The following is a 19121-nucleotide window of genomic DNA, read 5'->3' on the forward strand; positions in this document are numbered from 1 at the left end:
AAGTCCGTAAAAACTGACAACATCAAACTACGAAGGGAACGAGTGGGATAAAAACGATCATATTTCTGATCTGGTACAGGCATAAACGTTAAACTCAAATTAGAAATATTTGATATAGTAACGAAATGTACAAACCAAACCTCATTTTACTGTTGATATGTCATTCTATATAATTGTGAAAACATTATCTCCATGTGTAATGCAGTGTAGCTTTGCCTTTTGTATTAAATACACTTTAGTAAATAAACACGTTAATTCCAATAAAAAATAAATTTTAAGTTATAACTATTGTATCAAATTTGTAGTGTTTTGAAAAATATTACCTAGGTGAGTGCAAGAATGTTCTGTTATGATATACCTATAAACTGTGTTGCTTCTTGAAATAAACTAACATCTCGCCATTTTTGTCGCAGTTTGTTCTTCTATGTTATTCTAATCCTCCTTGGTTTCAGATACGGTAAAATGGTTTGAACTCGGCTCTATATTGTTAATTCTCTCAGATTATGGATAATATATAGTCTCTGGCTCCGCCTCCTCTGTATTGTTTATTTTTGAGTGACTAGATCAATATCAATTTTTATTTGTTATGTAAGATATTTTCCCTCACAATACTTGAAAAACAATCAACAAATTTCGTTAAAGTGTAAAGATTTGTTCAATTCAATTGTTAAAACGAGGAAACAGGGATAGGTAAAGTTTAATAAACATTACCGGAGTAAAAATAAGTATGGCTTTTTACACAATTAAAGGATTGAATTTCTTGTGAATACAAGAATCAAGGAAAAAATAAAACTGGAAGGCGTGCAATCATGCTTAGTTATAATATCTATAATTGTTCTCTTGTAGCAACCTTCATTCTGCATTAAAAGAGCTTCACCCGAAATAATAGTTGCATGTACGTGACCCCACGATAATGTTTGATGTTGAAAAACCATGGAAAGGAAATAACAGACATTTATAACATGAAGTATACAAATACTCATAATTAAATTGCAAATGTGTTTCAGCTTTGCATAACCATCGCTTGTGATCAGATGGATAAAATCTGTCTAGAGTTGTCACTGGTTCGGACGTACTTATTATATGATTGTATCTGTGACTGCATCCTACATTACATTTTTGATCCACTACAATTGATAATTAAGCTGATCTGTAATAACTCATCTGCATGCCTTATATAGCATGTACTGTGTTACGACACTACATAACAACTTATCAGGAAAGGTAACACCCGTCCACTGAAAACTGGATTTTGTCGATCCAAGGTGGTCGAGTGGTCTAGCGCGCCAGGCAAAGTTCAAAGCGATTTCGTGCCACAATATCTCAATATTATGAGTTATAATCCAAGCTTTGGAAGAACAAAAATTTGCTTCGGCATTTATTAATTATATATATTAACATACATTTAGCACACAACATGTATTCAAAAAGAAAAAAAAAACGTATAGTATATACTGTCGTTCAGATTCTTTTAATTTTAAAATGTCTCATTCAGAAGAAGGCTTCGAGATATGCAATATGTATAACGCTAGATGTTATTCCGGGAATGTCGTAAACTGTCTTGTACGACAGAGGAAAAATATTAGATTTCTCATTTGTTTCATAAAGCAGGTTTAACAGGTACATAATTGAGACTATTGATAAAAGATTAAAAATGTTAATCGAATATAATTGACCAAACTTCTAAATGTATTTTACGCTGCGGCTATATGTCTTAATCCTAGATGCAAAAAGACAAAATTCCATCTATTAGAGCAAAGCAACAGCGATTGTATTGCTGCTCTTTATCTCAAGACATAATACAATCTTCACCTCTTACATGAGATAAAGAGCAGAAATACAATCGACGATACTGCATGCCAGTTCAAGCTAGACGGCCTCCGGGACCGCAGTTTGGTCGAAACATAACTTGTGTACTGTTTGATTTTCGACTGTTAAATTGATCCGTCCGACTGTTCGAGATAGCAAATGAAGAAGGTATAAATGCATTTTTATTGTTGGAGGTACTTTAATTTAATTTCGTCTGGTATTTTGCTTCACGGCTTGTTAATTACATGGGTTTAGACCTTAAAGTATTGTACGAATACTTGTCTATGAATGTGTATGGAATTGCAAATACTAAGCTGTAGTTGAGTTTTGCATGTGTTTTTTTGGGTTGCTGTCTTGTCTCTTTGAAATTGGGCTCACTGTGTATTATTTTCTATGATATTTATAAGAACGACAATGATAATGTTTTAAAAAAATGGGAATGATAAGAAAATCTTTTCAACTTTTTTCATAACTCCCTGATCATGCCATTAACATTGTGGCTATGTTTCACAGCCAGCTTTTTCTTCATTTAACCTTTTGATATAATTTTAAGCTGAAATCTCATTTCTTGAGATTATGAGTTTGATGAGTTTTTATTAAGATAAATGTCAAGAATTGTAAAAGTAAACGAAGCTCGTAGATTTCAGATGTATCAACGTGTGATAGTTCTGTAACCGTTGACCATTACCAAGAGAACCATTGGTCAAATATGACATTTTTACATTGTTTGGAAATTCATCCAAATTTACTTGCGGCCTTTGAGTAATCGTTAACCTTTACCGAGAGAGCCATTGGTAAAATGGTTACATAGTTCCCGGTATGTCCAAGTAAACCGTTGACCATAACCGAGCGAAGCCTTTCTTTTTGTAAAATATAACATAGAGTTGTTTGATGACCAAAATAATATTCAACATCTAATCCTTACCTATCTTAATTGTATTGCAGATATTAACACTCTCCTTAGTCAAAATGTTAAAATGGTTCTGTATTTATTTGCCTCTGTTATGTACGTTTATCATGTCAAGGGGTTTTATTGCGAATGGATTTGTCTTACATTTTGTTTCTGTGGTAGTATAAAGAACTGAAACCGTCTTTATATAAAAATGTGAAATATGAATTGTTAAATTTGTGTTTAAACGGTTAACGAGTTCAGTGTCTTAATACATTATTGTTATTTGACAACTGACTACACGCTTCAACGGTGTCAATAATGAAATGAAATAATAGAATAATAGAAATCATTGAATTATTTCCATTCGATTTAATTCATGTATCTTACACCTGAAGCACTGAAAAGAAACAGTATTGTTTTATTAAATTAAATTAGCAAAATATACTTGTCACAAAAACATGTCTACTAAACATATAGCTGTGCTTTATCATATAAAAATACTGAGATGAAAGAATACAATATTCATATAGTTTGTTTACTATTCATATTCTGTGGACCAGGTTAGTTAACATGTTTAGTATACATTTTTAGTTATAAACCCTTTAATTGTTTACCATACAAAAGTTGACCTTAAAAACATTATCATATATTTTTCAAACCTTAAAGTCACCTTTATTAGTTTGGCTAAATATGTTGTAAATGATTATATAAAATATAATTGCTTTTTTTTTTGCATAAAATTGTACGCGTATCTTAACTTTATTTTTGGACTAATTTTTCGGAGCCAAAATAATCAAATTGGCTCTAACGGTTATATTTATAAAAAAAAATCATTAATTTATTTAGTTTGTATATTCTAATTCCTATTTCTAAAATTGTATTTGTCCAAATCACATTATAACACTGGTCAGTGTGAAGTGTGTAAGGGGAGAGCAAATGTTATATAATTATCTTAATATATGCTATATTGGCTATGTGTGTGTGTGTATTTATTTATAAAGCCTAGTTGGAATGTGGTATTGGGGCTCTAGACACAGTGCAAGCGTTGTTGCCACGATTTTTCAGATGCAGGGGTTCGAATCGCCGCTGAGAGAAGAATAAACATTGGCTACCGCATATTTGCAGATTTCTAGTATATAGATAAGAAGATGTGGTATATAATTTGTATTAAGTTAAAGTAATTCAGATCAGATTGATATGATTTATTTAACATCATATCTCGATCACACTGATGAAGGATATCTGTTATCCGAAATATTTATAGATACTTATATTATAGATCGATACTTATATTTGTTGTTTTCTTTATTTTTTTGGCTCACTTGGCCCAAAAAGTAAAATCACAAAAATACTGAACTCAGAGGAAAATCAATTAGGAAAGTCCATAATCACATGGCAATATCAAATAACAAAAGATCATAGTGAGCTTTTGTCATCACTTTGCGTCCGTCATCCGTCGTCGTCGTCCATTAACTTTAACAAAAATATTCTTCTCTGTAAAACCGCTCATTAGATGAAGATCTAACTGCAATGAAAGTTTCAGACGCATCAGATAGTCCGTTGTTGGGTTGTGTCCCTGAATTGTAGTTAAGAAATGGTGCATGCAGTGTTTGGTTATCTTGAATATCATAATAGATAGAGATGAACTGTAACAGCAAAATTGTTCTGCAAAGTAAGATGTACAAATAAGTCATCTTCATCAAAATTGTCAATTGACCCTATAAGGAGTCAGTGCCCTTTATAGTAAATTTTTCATAATTTTTGTAAATTTTTGTAAACTTTTACAAAAATCTTTCCCTCTGAAACTTCTGGACCAAATTAAACCAAACTTGGACTAAATTATCCTTAGGGTATTTTGTCCAAAACAAATGATTCGATGACACTGCAAAACACAAAGATTGGTCATCATGGCTAAAAAAAAAACATGAAGTAGAAGTTTGGCTTATATTTCTAAAACTATAGCATAAAGAACAAAGCTTACATGGGTATATATTCATCAAGTCAAAATATATCTGTTCTGAAATTTTCAGACAAATCCGACAACCCGTTAAGTGGTTGATTTCCCTGAATTGGTAATTTTAAGAAAATTTTACAGGGTTTTTTTTTGTGTTAGTATCTTAAATATTATTATAGATAGATGTTAACTATAAACAGCAAAAATGTTCCGCAAAGTACCATCTACAAATACGTCAATACGACCAAAATTGTCAATTGACCCCTTAAGGAGTAATTGCCATTTTTTCGTAAATTTTTGTAATCTATTTCATCCTGGTATCTATGATAAGTTTATTAAAAAAAATCTTCTCCACTTTATCTACTGTGCCAAATAGAATTAAACTTAGCCAAAATTTTCAATAGGGTATCTTGATTGAACAATGTATCCGATGACCCTGTAATCCAACCAACATTGTTGTCATGGCTAAAAATAGAACATAGAGGGTATGCTATAGAAGTTTACTGGAAAATTGTAATAAAAAATAGTATCAAATGGTCACAACTAGAAAACTAAATTTAATAACTCTATTTTTTACATTATTTTCCTCTGACCCCTTGCATGTAAATAACCGTGCCCAATACCTTTTTTTACAAATCAACGAGCTTACTAATAGAAACAAAGAACACTGGTGGTATTTCAACTATTGTAAGACTACATGTACACTGGGATGACCTGATCTAGATTTAACTACTGGCCCAAACTAAACCAAACCTGTCCTCAATCATTATTAGGGTATCTAATACTATTATTATGATTTTTTACCTTGTTTAACAAGATTTCCGAAATAACAGTCGATACAGGTGAGCCTCAAGTTTAATATTTGTGTTGCTTTTATATACACATTGCATGCGAAGATATATATTTTTTATTGACCAAAATTTCAATGTAGGATTAAAATCTATTTTTTACAAATTTAATTTGGAAAATATTGACCTATCTAATGTGCTGAGAGTATGTTTCAGCATGATCAATGGTGTTCATATTCCCTGCCCGATGTATTTCGTGAATTCGCTCTGAGATTACAAATAGTGACGTTAATATTTTTATACATCAAAAATAATACTATGAAAGATTTGATCATAATTTTTATAATCAAACTTTTATTGATACTTAGTGTTACTCTATCCGAACAACATCAACTTCCACACAACAAACTATTCACTCCATCCGAGCAATTTCAACTTCCACACAACATCTTTTAACTTATGACCTTCCGAGCAACATAAACTTCCGCACAACAACTATTAAATTATGACCTTCCGAGCAACATCAACTTCCACACAACAAACTATTCACTCCATCCGAGAAATTTCAACTTCCACACAACATCTTTTAACTTATGACCTTCCGAGCAACATAAACTTCCGCACAACAACTATTAAATTATGACCTTCCGAGCAACATCAACTTCCACACAACAAACTATTCACTCCATCCGAGCAATTTCAACTTCCACACAACATCTTTTAACTTATGACCTTCCGAGCAGCATAAACTTCCGCACAACAACTATTAAATTATGACCTTCCGAGCAACATCAACTTCCACACAACAAACTATTCACTCCATCCGAGAAATTTCAACTTCCACACAACATCTTTTAACTTATGACCTTCCGAGCAACATAAACTTCCATACAACAACTATTAAGTTATGACTTTCCGAGCAACATCAACTTCCGCACAACAACTATTAACTTATGACCTTCCGAGAAACATCAACTTCCACACAACAACTATTAAATTATGACTTTCCGAGCAACATCAACTTCCACACAACAACTATTAACTTATGACCTTCCGAGCAACATCAACTTCCACACAACAACTATTAACTTATGACCTTCCGAGAAACATCAAATTCCACACAACAAACTATTAATTTATGACCTTCCGAGCAACATCAACTTCCGCACAACAAATATTAACTTATGACCTTCCAAGCAACATCAACTTCCACACAAAAACTATTAACTCCATCCGAGCAACATCATGCAACTTCCGCACAACAAACTGTTCGAATAAATGTATTTATTAGACAACAATCTTTTTGATTTTGTCAAGAACCGTTTACCTTTTTTTGACAAATGAATTCATCAGCAAATTCATCTTTGTTAAATAAACCGCAACTGAACTCTTTTTGATTGATTGATACTTAAACTTCAATCTACCACTTTAAACATCCAGCCTATGACTACGTACTGCATCTTCTGCCGAGCATATTCGACAAGGACCCTATTTTTACAACCCAAATAAAACCCAAAATAGAGATTTTTGTGAAAGTTGGTCCAGGAAACAGTGAAAGCAGGTTTTACACTCTAAGTATTTTTAAATGTCAGCTATGTAATTTGATAAACATATTGTCAAAATAGGGGATCATATTTGGGCTTTTCGGACCTACAGCTTACATCATTTTGTGTTTATTAATAGTTAATACAGTTAAATAGTTTTCTATACCAAATTCAGACTTGATTTTTTTAATATTTGAGCCTATCAATTGTTGAAAACTGTATCATAGTAAACCTGTTTTCACATTTTCAGATGCATTGCAATACTTTCCCACAAAATGTAATTCGAAAGCTATATATAAAGTTACCCAAAGTATTTAGGTTATTTTATACCACATACTTTGTCTTCTTCCCTTTTTTATTTGTATGTGAAACTAAAAGAGATTTACATACGGCACTGGTATACGTCAACTAGACAGCAGCCAAATGACATAAATACATAAAATTTATCAAAAGAGGACACAGTATATAACAATGAGCAAGTGTCTATAAAAACGTTAAGCTTTAATGTCACGAGTTTGTAAAACTTCAGAATAAATTTACAGAAGCAATCAAAGATTCGCTGTTTCACCTAAATTTCCAAATGCAAAAAGAAATCATGATATAACATATGAACACTTTGATCGTGGTTTCTGATCATAAGTTGGGTTAGCAACATGAAAATGTGGCAGGCTTTAACTAGATGTTGATTCGGATTGCAGGTCTGTAGTTTTAAAACACAATCATGACGAGTATTTCATGTGTTAACCCTGATAAAATATCAGCTAATTTTTTCATACACTTAAGGATACTGCATTCATAATAATGCCAATATAATTTACCATGTTACAACACAAATAAAGAATATTAAACTGTAAAAATTAGTTGAAAATATCTGAGCTAATCCGATCTGCACAGAGCAAAATAATAAGCAACTTACATAAAGACAAAATACACAGAGTACAGATCTAAGAGTATTCACAGTTACAGATGCTACATCAAAGCTAATATATAACAACTAAAACATCTTCCAAGACTACAATTTATCATATCTATATATTCATGTCCCAGATATATTGTGTGCTACCATCGACTTAAATAAAACAAAGCTTTTAAGAACCATTTTTACTGAGACTCGTAATGAATGTATGATATGCAGTACAAGTTTAATCATAATGAAATTATATTTACAGTTGTCGTCAAACCCTGTGCATGGTATGAAATTACGAGTTATACAAGTTGGACCAGCTGTTCAAGAACTTGTGGTGGAGGAACACGAACAAGAGAAAAATATTGTTGTCTTATTATTTGGAATTGTGGTTCAGATACTCAAACACAAAGTTGTAATACTCAGTGTTGTGCAGGTAAGAGCCGTAGAAGCGAACATCATGCTGTCGTTGTAAGTCAAACTCGATGATGTAGTAATGACAGTTAAGTCAGGTGCTAACAATATTAATGCATTGTTCAAACAGATATATTTTTTTTTAGCCGAGTTGAAATAAGAATTGTCAATTAAATCTATTCATTTCTTATAGAATGTTTACAGCTGTTCGAATAAGGATAAGACTGCTTTTGAAACTACCATTGTAGGCCTGCTACCTTATAACAACAAGAATATATCGGATAATTTAACAGTGTTCAAAGGCTATCGGTGCTTTTAATAACTAGTAGTTTCTTACTATCAAATAATTTATCATTAACTTTTGAAATGACACATACAAAACCAGTGGAATTAACTGTTGTTAGACTCTTAACACTACACTTTCACACAATATAACCAGACAAAAATATTCCTATTTATTTAAATGATTGTTTAAAAAATTTGATTGCGCATCTATTTTGCTGGCAGTCATACAAAAACAAATAAGATGTGGCATGAGTGTCAATGAGACAAGTCCATGTAACAATGCATAAAAAGTTAACAATTATAGTTCAAAGTACGGCCTTCAAAACGGACCCTTGTGTCACATCGAACAGCAAGCTATAAAGGGTCCCAAAGTGACTCGTGTAAAACAATTCAAACAGAAAACCAACGGTCTTATCTATAATACTATGTAAAAAAAAATAACGAGAAACCAGACACACGACAACAACTGATCAACAGGCTTTTGACTTAGGACAGGTGCCAAAAAAACGCAGTCTTCCTTTCTAATTGAGAGAGAGGTAAATATGCCAGATATACCTACCGGACGTATGATGAGATAATTAAAGCTGCAAATTTTCTTTTTGACAATATTTATATGTACATTTCGGAAACAAAGTTTATTTATACTTACATAGAAGTGTAATCATTAATCAACCAAAAAAAGTTCAGATTTTGGCAATTAAACCAGAAAAAGATAAGATAGCACAGAAATTCATATTGTCATACAAAAGCAGAAAAACATAAGCAATTAGGATGTCACTCAAAATCCATAACTACAAAACATGTTCTGGAAGTGTTACTGCATCTGGAAAACTTGAGATAATGACACTTTTTTCAATCCTGGTATCTATGATGAGTTTATTTTTTCAGTTTTATCAAATTTAATTGCTCTTTTCAAAACAAGAGATACGAATACAAATTATGTTTTTAATTGTTTCTTTGAAAATATAAGATATGGGAAGCTTACATCTAATACTTACTGGAGGTATGGTTAGTTGATTAAAGTTGCAAATTTTCTCTTTGTCAACATGTATGTACATTTCGGAAAGAAGGAAATATTCTTTATAAAGCACAAAGGTGTCAGTATTCACCTCAGAAACTTACAAAACCTTTGAATAGACCTATTAGGGATATCATTACGATACTGTTGTCAAGTCATTAAAGATTGCATATTTTGGCGTTAATATTGAGTCACTGATAAGGTCTTTGCGTCGGAACTAAACACATTTATTCTAAAAACAGTTGTTGGCATGACACGGGTTATGTTCTTCTCATATATGTTATAATGGTATGATACTTAACCCCTAACGGGAAGGATTGTGCCTGATGTTCATATGATGAAATCATAATCTTTCAGTCAGTTTAATTGAAGTCTGGAGCTGGCATGTCAGTTAACTGCTAGTAGTCTGTTGTTATTTATGTATTATTGTCATTTTGTTTATCTTCTTTGGTTACATCTTCTGACATCAGACTCGGACTTCTCTTGAACTGAATTTTAATGTGCGTATTGTTATGCGTTTACTTTTCTACATTGGTTAGAGGGGGAGGTTTGAGATCTCACAATCATGTTTAACCCCGCCGCATTTTTGCGCCTGTTCCAAGTCAGAAGCCTCTGGCCTTTGTTAGTCTTGTATTATTTTAATTTTAGTTTCTTGTGTACAATTTGAAAATTAGTATGGCGTTCATTAATCACTGAACTAGTATATATTTGTTTAGGGGCCAGCTGAAGGACGCCTCCGGGTGCGGGAATTTCTCGCTACATTGAAGACCTGTTGGTGACCTTCTGCTGTTGTTTTTTTATTTGGTCGGGTTTTTGTCTCTTTGACACATTCCCCATTTCCATTCTCAATTTTATTTATCGATAGCTAAACTCAGTAAAAGTCCATCTAGGTTCCATTTAATTGATGAATTCAGTAACACTTACCGTTATCTTACTAACATTGTTTCGATACATAATCAAGATTCGAACTCTTTAAATGTACTGCTGAAATTTACCCAAAACAGAACTTACTCTGAATAAATCAAACAAAAACATCAATAACTTCATAGATTAAGATATTTCAGTTTTACACGAGAAACTTAACACGTTAAATTACGAAAACTTTCCGATCCCAATTGTTATTTGTTGGGTTTTTTAACTGTTTTCTATTTGCATCATCTTACGCTATGTCTGTGTCTGCAATGAAGTTTTGAATACCATTGAAAGTAATCGACATGAATGTACTACTAGTAAATTATTTGGGCAAGGAATTCGTTACCTTTATTTACTAAAAGGGAACCCCCTCTCTGTAAATTGTGTGTGTGAGCGACACAGGCTCTTTAGAGTCTCTAGTTTAGCTCACTTGGCCCAATGAGAAACTTGGCAACAGTCGTTAGTCGTCGTCCGTTAACTTTTACCAACATATTCTCCTCTCAAACTAATAGGTCAAATTTTACCAAACTTGGCGACAATCATTGTGAGTATATTTATTTTTTAAAATGTGTCTGCTTACCCCACCAGCCAACTAACATGATCGACATGGCTAAAAATAGGATAAAGGATAAAATGCAGCTTTTTGGCTTATACTCTGAAACAATTTAGCATTTAGAGCAAAAATCTGACATGGGTAAAATAAATTATCAGCCCTGAAACTTCATGATGAATTAGATAACCCGTTGTTGTTTTGCTATCCTTAAATTGGTAAAGGAGTAGGTCCAGTAAGACCCCTTTTGGCCCCAAATTTATAACAATTTTACAAAATTGTTAAATGTAAACTTTTAATCATTTATTGGACAGTAGAATGCTTCTGCTACATAAATATGGGCTGTTTTTTTACAAAACAATGCACATATATCGGTTACTATAGAACCATTAAGTCATGCTAAATTAATGAAATCTTCACATTTTTAGCATTTTAGTTAAATTTTAGACGGTTTTTGAAGGAATTTTGTGCGGTCGTATAAAATATTACAGAGAAAATAATTTCGTTCTTTGCTAGTTAATTGATGTATACCTAATAAAAGTAGTGAGTGAGGACATCGAGTTATTCCTCTTAGTATAAAAAAATGTCAAAGAAAAACTTTGGCTGTTCCCCTGGTATTTTTTTCGTTGTTTATAAACAAACAAAAAATGTTATACTATTTGTTCAGGCGTGCATGAATATACAGTCAAATGTTTTGTTATATTTTGCTCTAATTGTAGATGCAGTGGCGGATCTAGAAATTTTCATAAGTGGGGGCCCACTGACTGACCTAAGAGGGGACCCGCTCCAGTCACGCTTCAGTGATTCCCAATATAAGCAACCAAATTTTTTCTCCAAAAGGGGGGGGGGGCCGGGCCCCCCTCCCCCTAAATCCGCCTCTGAGATGACTGTTTAAAAAAAAATCATTGGTTTATCTTGATATTTACAAAACAGTCAGGATTCTACTTCGTCAAAATTATTTCCCTATTACGCCAGTTCATTTTTACAATCATAGAAATGAAAGCCATTGTAGGGATGACGCGCTGCCAATTTTGCTCTTGGAAACCTATAGATTTATCCACATTGCACCATTACGATCCTTATATGTCAGTTGTATTTTAAAATACAAATGTATCAACTAGCTAATGAGCATCAGTTAATAATCTTGTCTACATTTATTCAACTTAAAACTATTGTCTGATCGGTTGTCGGGTGGAATTTTCGAAAATTCATTGTACATTTAAAAAAAAATTAATTAAGTATTTCGTGGAAGGGCAGACTATTTTTTTTTAGTGGTTGAAGACTATAAACTCCTGTTATCACACACACAAAAATATAATTGTTCCAAGATATGCAATTTCATCATCCAACTTGAAAGACTATCGTCAAATACTTTCAGCAAAAAAAAGTTCAGATTTTGGCAACACACCTACTCTGTTTTTGTGGTTCATTAAATAGGTATTTCACTTGACCCATATATTTCATCTTTTATTTAAGTACTGTGATTGTTTGATGTTATAAAGTAGCTCTGATATAGTAAAATGATAGAATCCGAAGCGAGACGATGTAAGAAATATTCTTGCTTTCTACGAGATCAAGACAAATATTCAACTCAAACACGCCTTAACATAAAAAGGTGCACTCGATTTTCTCTTTTCGATACAATCGTTACCCATTTTTGGGAAATTTTTCTTGAGTCACATAATGGAAGAGAAGACACGAAAAATATTAAACTAACAGATTGATATGTTTTCCGTCCGTGGTAATTTTTTAACAAAAATCGGAGGTTATATGTTTTCTACATCCTACTTAATAGATACCCTTGTCGTCGACTTGATATCTAATTGTTCTGTTTAACTATGTATTAGAAAAAAACTTATGCAAATGTTTTGTTTTTTTAAAAACACTTCGTAATTGAAAAGAAAATTGTAATTTTGTTTGTTTCTATTAACTTTTAACCGAGCTATAAACATCAAAAATACGTAGAAATAACCAAGTGCAAGCTAACATTCTATTTTTCGAAAATTGGAATGTTATTATGTATCAAATTTTGTTTCAATATCTAGACACTTACGATTAGTATTTATGAGACAAGCGGTTGGGCTCAAATGATCCTTTAACTGCACGAAAATCGAAAAAAGAAAAACTGACCAGAGTTGTCTCCCATTTTCGGCTAACCTCAACTTTACGTTACGACCAACCGCTTACCACCAGTGATCCATGAAAAGGTCGTCTCGACTAACCATATACGAAGTAGCCTTTCTAAATAAATAGGCTACCACCAGTGGCGGATCCAGAAATTTTCATAAGTGGGGGCCCATTGACTGACCTAAGAGGGGGCCCGCTCCAGTCACGCTTCCGTGATTCCCTATATAAGCAACCAAATTTTTACCCAAAAAGGGGGGGCCGGGCCCTCCCCCTAAATCCGCCTCTGACCACACATATCTATTATTATTCCATATTGTTATTATTTTGGTAGGTTTCTCTATATGAATTGGATTTTGAATAAAAAAAAGCATATTCACCTGAGAAAGTGTTATTCACCGGGCTAAACGTCACGCGCTTTTACATGTAACGTTATAGTAAAATGTTTCATGTAAAATTTGTTTTGGGATATGTTTGTCATTTAATACATGTTCTTCTCTCGGAATATGAAATAAAACAATTACTGTCTTTTGTTTCGGTAAATATGGGGTTTAATTGACCGTCGGCCTCAGTGAATATCAGTTTTTCAAAAGTCAATAAAACCGCATATTAACCTCATCAAAAGACAGTAATTGTATATTATTCAGCCCGAAAATAAGATATACTGTTTAGCTTACTGCAAGTTCATCAGTTTTCACTGTCACGGTTACATCTAAATTATATTTTACGAAAATTGGAAAGATTTTATGTATCAAATTATGTTTCAATATTAACGCATTCATTTAGTGTGTATAAGCAGGGACTTTCTTTGATGCTTACGTTAGTACAAAATGAACCTTTTAGAGCACGAAAATCGGAAAAGAAAAACTTACCCCTACGGTTGTCTCCCATTTTTGGAGTCTCACTAATTAGCGACAACAAGCGTCAAGAAGCGACAACAAGCGTCAACAAGCGACAAGAAGCGACAACAAGAATTATTTTAGCGACAACAAGCGACAAGAAGACTATTTAGCGACAAGAAAACATTTTTTTTTATCAAATATAAAGAAATTTGAATGTAATGGTTCTTTGTATTTCACAATTTGTGTCAATATTTTCAGGACAATGATGCACAAATAATTCATTTTGCGAGCTTAATATATATTGCACGAAAAGAGTTTTAAAAAACAAATTATAAGATAAATAATATGTTCTAAAATACAAGGAAAAGTAATCTCATAATACAATAATTAAACGTAATACTGGCTGTTATACATAATAGATGATAAAATAAATATGTAAATAATGTTTCATTTTTTTCTATCAATTTTAACTTTCTTGTCGCTAAAATTATTTTCTTTTGCATATTCTTTTAAATTTTATTGCAATAATTAATTTTAATTAAAAAAAAATATGTTTTCTTGTCGCTAAATAGTTTCTTGTCGCTTGTTGTCGCTAAAATCATTCTTGTTGTCGCTTCTTGTCGCTTGTTGACGCTTGTTGTCGCTAAAATTCATGTTGTCGCTAATTAGTGAGACCGCATTTTTGGCTATCCGGAACTACGATCATCAGCTTGCCACCAGTGATGATCATGCAGTGATGGATAGAAACAAGTGTCTGTGCTCTGGAACTTTTATACACGGTGACTGTAAATTATGAACACTGAGGTATTGTAATGAAGACTTTAGTTGTCCTTGTAAGGTTTAGATCTATAAATTAATTTACATAACAAATTATAAACTTAGCGAAAAGAACTTTCTTCTAAAATACTACATTTTTTACCAGAAAGCTCAATCTACTTCCACCACTTTTGGATGCGCATTTAAAATTAAGATAAAAAAAAAATATATTTAATTGATTTGAATTGTACTATACATCATAGAGATTATATACAGGGGCAGATCCAGCCATTTTTAACTTGAAAAAGGGGGAGGGGAGGGGGTGTTCCTAACCTATTAACCTGGATCTTCCACTTTTGTATACAGTGAATTTTTAAAAACATCTTGGCATTCATGATCTAGTTCATCTCATGCAAGTAAGTCTTGAAGCATTCAAGACTACCTGCATTGGTGGCAGTATGTGGTAGGGCCTTCCAGTCCCATATATATTCCTTGGGTAAAAAGATTGCTACCACACTTTGGTCCTACAAGATGGTACATGTACTTGGTATCCATTAGTGTTGATGTTTCTGGATAGCCTACATGTATCTGGTGGAATGAGAGTATAACCTGTGTCCACTTTCACCATCCCGTTGGCAAGTTTATACATTATTGTTGTAAGCCTTAAGCCTTGATGTCTCCTATGATCTTCGAGGGTTTTCACGGAGCAAATGTCAATGATGAAGCCAATGTACTTTGAAGAATTAAGAGATTCGAGGGTGTGGCCATGCAGTACATATTCTTTTATTTCTGTGTCCTTTTTTCCTGTGATTTTTTTTTTCCGTCACTTTTCTTCTTGTGACTTTCTTTCCTACATTCGAAACATTACATGTATCAGGATGAAATTCCATTTGCCATTTTTCCCAAATTGCAAGTTTATTCAGATTGTCCTGTAAATGGTAACAGTCTGTGTCCGATAATATTGTGAGATATTATTAGTTACATAGTGTGCTAGTGACCTAATACGGTATATATCAGTCAAGGGTACTACTTGTACAAGTTATTTTTATTTACTTGAAAGAGTAAAAAAAAATATACACATATAAGTGAATTAATAATGTTTTAAAAAGAATCTCCCTTCAATTTTCTCAGAAATTTACTTGTATAAGTAATTTTTTCATACAATCCTACTAATATTCTCAAGTTTTGAGATGTAAAATCAGGGCTTTTATGATTTTTCTCAGGTTAACTCATTTTTTTTTTTTATTAGAGTTCAATGTTTCATCTCATTAATTCAACAAAGAAACTGATTGCCAAAGATCTTAAGTATTTGTGCAAGGCCTTCAAAAATTGCTCCTTGGGGGTTTGTAAATGAGCAGAGTTCTGAAGATAACAGACAAATGGGATTTTCATTGCCCATGAAATTACACTTAAATGTTTAGTAAAGACATCTGCAAAGGGCAGATAACTTAAAATTATATTAGAGCAAAGAAATCCTAAGAATTCAATAAAAGAAGATAGGATGACTTTTTTACTTATACAAGTAAAAAAATCTGAATGTCTAAGGGACATAATTCAGCCAATATTTTTTTTACCTATACAAGTAAATAAAATTCACTTGTATAAGTAGCCTACAAATTTACTTACATAAGTATATTAATATAACTTCTTCAAGTAATTAAAAATAACTTGTACAAGTAGTACCCCTGACTGTATATGGGGTCAGTAAATTCCATATGGGGTGAGAGTAAAGCTCAAATCCCTACATGGAATTTACTGACCCCATATATGCCGTATTACGTAACTAGCACACTATGTAACAAATTTGTCATGGTGTGTTATTTGGCTTAAATTTGTGTTTATACCAAAAAAAGCTTATTTTGTATATTTAATTAATGTTGATTTATACATAAATAATTGATATTATAATCATCTTAATTGATATTGTATCTATGCTGATTTAAATTTCAGTTAATGGTGGCTGGGGAAACTGGGGATCTTATGGAGAGTGTTCAGTATCTTGTGAAGGAGGGATCCAGTATAGATATAGATCATGTAATAATCCTTCAGTTTATTGTGGTGGTGCTGACTGTCCTTATAGTGATACAGATTCAAGAACCTGTAATGAAGATATTTGTTGTCCTGGTAAGGTTTATAAATAATATTATATTATAAAGGTTTAACTTGAGACTAAAAAAGGTACCTCACAGTTAATAATCATGATAATGTGAAAAGTATGGGTTGTCTGTTTTTGTCGAGCCTGTAACTAAACTTTAGTTGCAGAAAGCTCGACATAGTGACTTGGCGGGGGCAAAGACAGCAGCAGTGTTGTCTAATTTCATAAAAGCTTTATATTTTAGGAGGTGGAAGACCTGGATGATTGATACTTTGTATATAGATGCTTTATGTTAAAAAGTTTCCGTCAGTCATATATGTCCATTGTCCTTGATCTCATTTTCATGCATTGTCATGGTTCAGTTTTGTAATGTTAACTTCTTTCTTATTATAGTAATAGGATAACTATATTAAGTATGTGTGTACCTTGCAAGGTACTCATGCCTTTCAGACAGTTTCATTTGACCTAGACCTCATTTCATGGATCAGTGAACAAGGTTAAATTTCGTGGTCAAGTCCATATATCAGATACTATAAGCAAAAGGTCTTCTATATTTGGAGTATGGAATGATTGTAAGCTGTACATGTCCAACTGGAAGGTTTCAACTGATCTTGACCTCATTTTCATGGTTCAGTGGTCAAAGTATTTTTTTTGAGTTTTGGTCTTTATTTTCCAATACTCCATTCTTTGTATAAGCAATAGGTCAACTTTATTTGGTGTATGGTAATATTTTATTATGTACATGTTTTATTTGACCTTGACCTCATTTTCATGGTTCATTGCTCAGTGTGAATTTTTTGTGTTTTCGTCTGTTTTTCAAAACTTTAAGTAATAGATATATTATTATATGTATGGAAGGATTGTAAGGTGTATATGTCTGCATGGCAGGTAAATCTGACTTTGACCTCATTTTAATGGTTCATTGGTCAATGTTAAGTTTTTAAGGTTAAGTTGGTTTCTAATAGGTTCTACAAGAAATTGGTCAACTATATGCATAGATTTATAAGGTATACATGTCTGTCTAACATTTTTCATCTGACCATGCCATGACCTCATTTTCATGGTTAATTGGTCAAGGTTTAGTTTTCTTGGTAAAGTCTATTTCTTAGAAATTATAACCAATAGGTCAACTATATTTGGTGTTTATTGAACGATTGTAAGGTGTACACATATTTATCATATTATGTTCTCATATAAAGTTCTTTTGTTATTTTCAGATGATGGAGGCTGGGAAACCTGGCGTGAGTGGTATTCTTGTCCAGTTACATGTGGAGGTGGGACCCAGTATAGATACAGACTATGTAATAACCCATTGGTATACTGTAATGGTGCCCTCTGTCCTGATTGTGCAGGAGGTTACTGTGCCAATAATGTACAGGAAAGCACAGATCCTCGGTCATGTAATACTCTAGATTGTAATGGTATGTAATCAAATTGTAAAATTTCATGGTTTTATGCCTAGATTTAAGATTTAAAATCCTCCATTCTACATTGGCTCCAACATTTACTTCCAACACCAATATATTTGTCAGATTTGAATTGTAAAGTGGGGATATACCCATGTCCATCTATGTTTCAGGGAAATATATCCTAATATAACAATGTGTGCAAACTCACAAGAGAAATACACAACTATAATCATGATAATACACTTTAAATCTTAATTTTTAAAATCTGAATAACTATAAGTTCTGTGTAATTTGAAAAAAATATTCAGCCCTGTCTTTTTTTTCTGCATGATATTGTCTAATTGTGAAAGTTAATTATCACAAAACTAGAAAGATATCAACGAAGAAGATATTTGATACCACAGATCATTGCAGATACATGTATATGATTGAATCTTAGAAGTTGAAAAATAACAAACTGTTATATAAATAGTTTATTGCTGGTACAGTACCCTGGTACCCATAAACAATTATTTTGCGTTCAGATCCCCATTGTTATGGAATTTTATCAAAAATTTTTCATTCAAATTCTCATTGGACCTTATTTACGACCTCAAAAATTGAAAACATTTTGGTCGTATATTGGTATTAGTTGGCGTCATTGTCCGTCATCGTCGTTGGAGGACATTTGGTTTTCGCACTCTAACTTTAGTAAAAGTGAATAGAAATCTATGAAATTTCAAGGTTTATGACCATAAAAGGAAGGTTGGGATTGATTTGGGTGTTTTTGGTCCCAACTGTTTAGGAATTAGGGGCCAAAAAGGGCCCAAATAAGCTTTTTTCTTG

General features: G+C 32.6%; 1 protein-coding gene across 1 annotated transcript in view; it reads left to right on the forward strand.

The window, feature by feature from the left end:
- Positions 1-3140: 3140 nt before the first annotated feature.
- Positions 3141-19121, forward strand: part of LOC134691179 (cadherin-related tumor suppressor-like) — a 55156-nt gene continuing 39175 nt past the window's right edge. The window contains exons 1-4 of the mRNA XM_063551499.1: positions 3141-3261; positions 8157-8327; positions 16743-16916; positions 18105-18308. Of these exons, the coding sequence (XP_063407569.1) occupies positions 3207-3261; positions 8157-8327; positions 16743-16916; positions 18105-18308 (604 nt within the window). The 5' untranslated portion in view covers positions 3141-3206. The remainder of the gene's footprint in view (positions 3262-8156; positions 8328-16742; positions 16917-18104; positions 18309-19121) is intronic.

The sequence above is a fragment of the Mytilus trossulus genome, chromosome 11 (genome assembly GCF_036588685.1).
Source record: "Mytilus trossulus isolate FHL-02 chromosome 11, PNRI_Mtr1.1.1.hap1, whole genome shotgun sequence".
NCBI lineage: Eukaryota > Metazoa > Mollusca > Bivalvia > Mytilida > Mytilidae > Mytilus > Mytilus trossulus.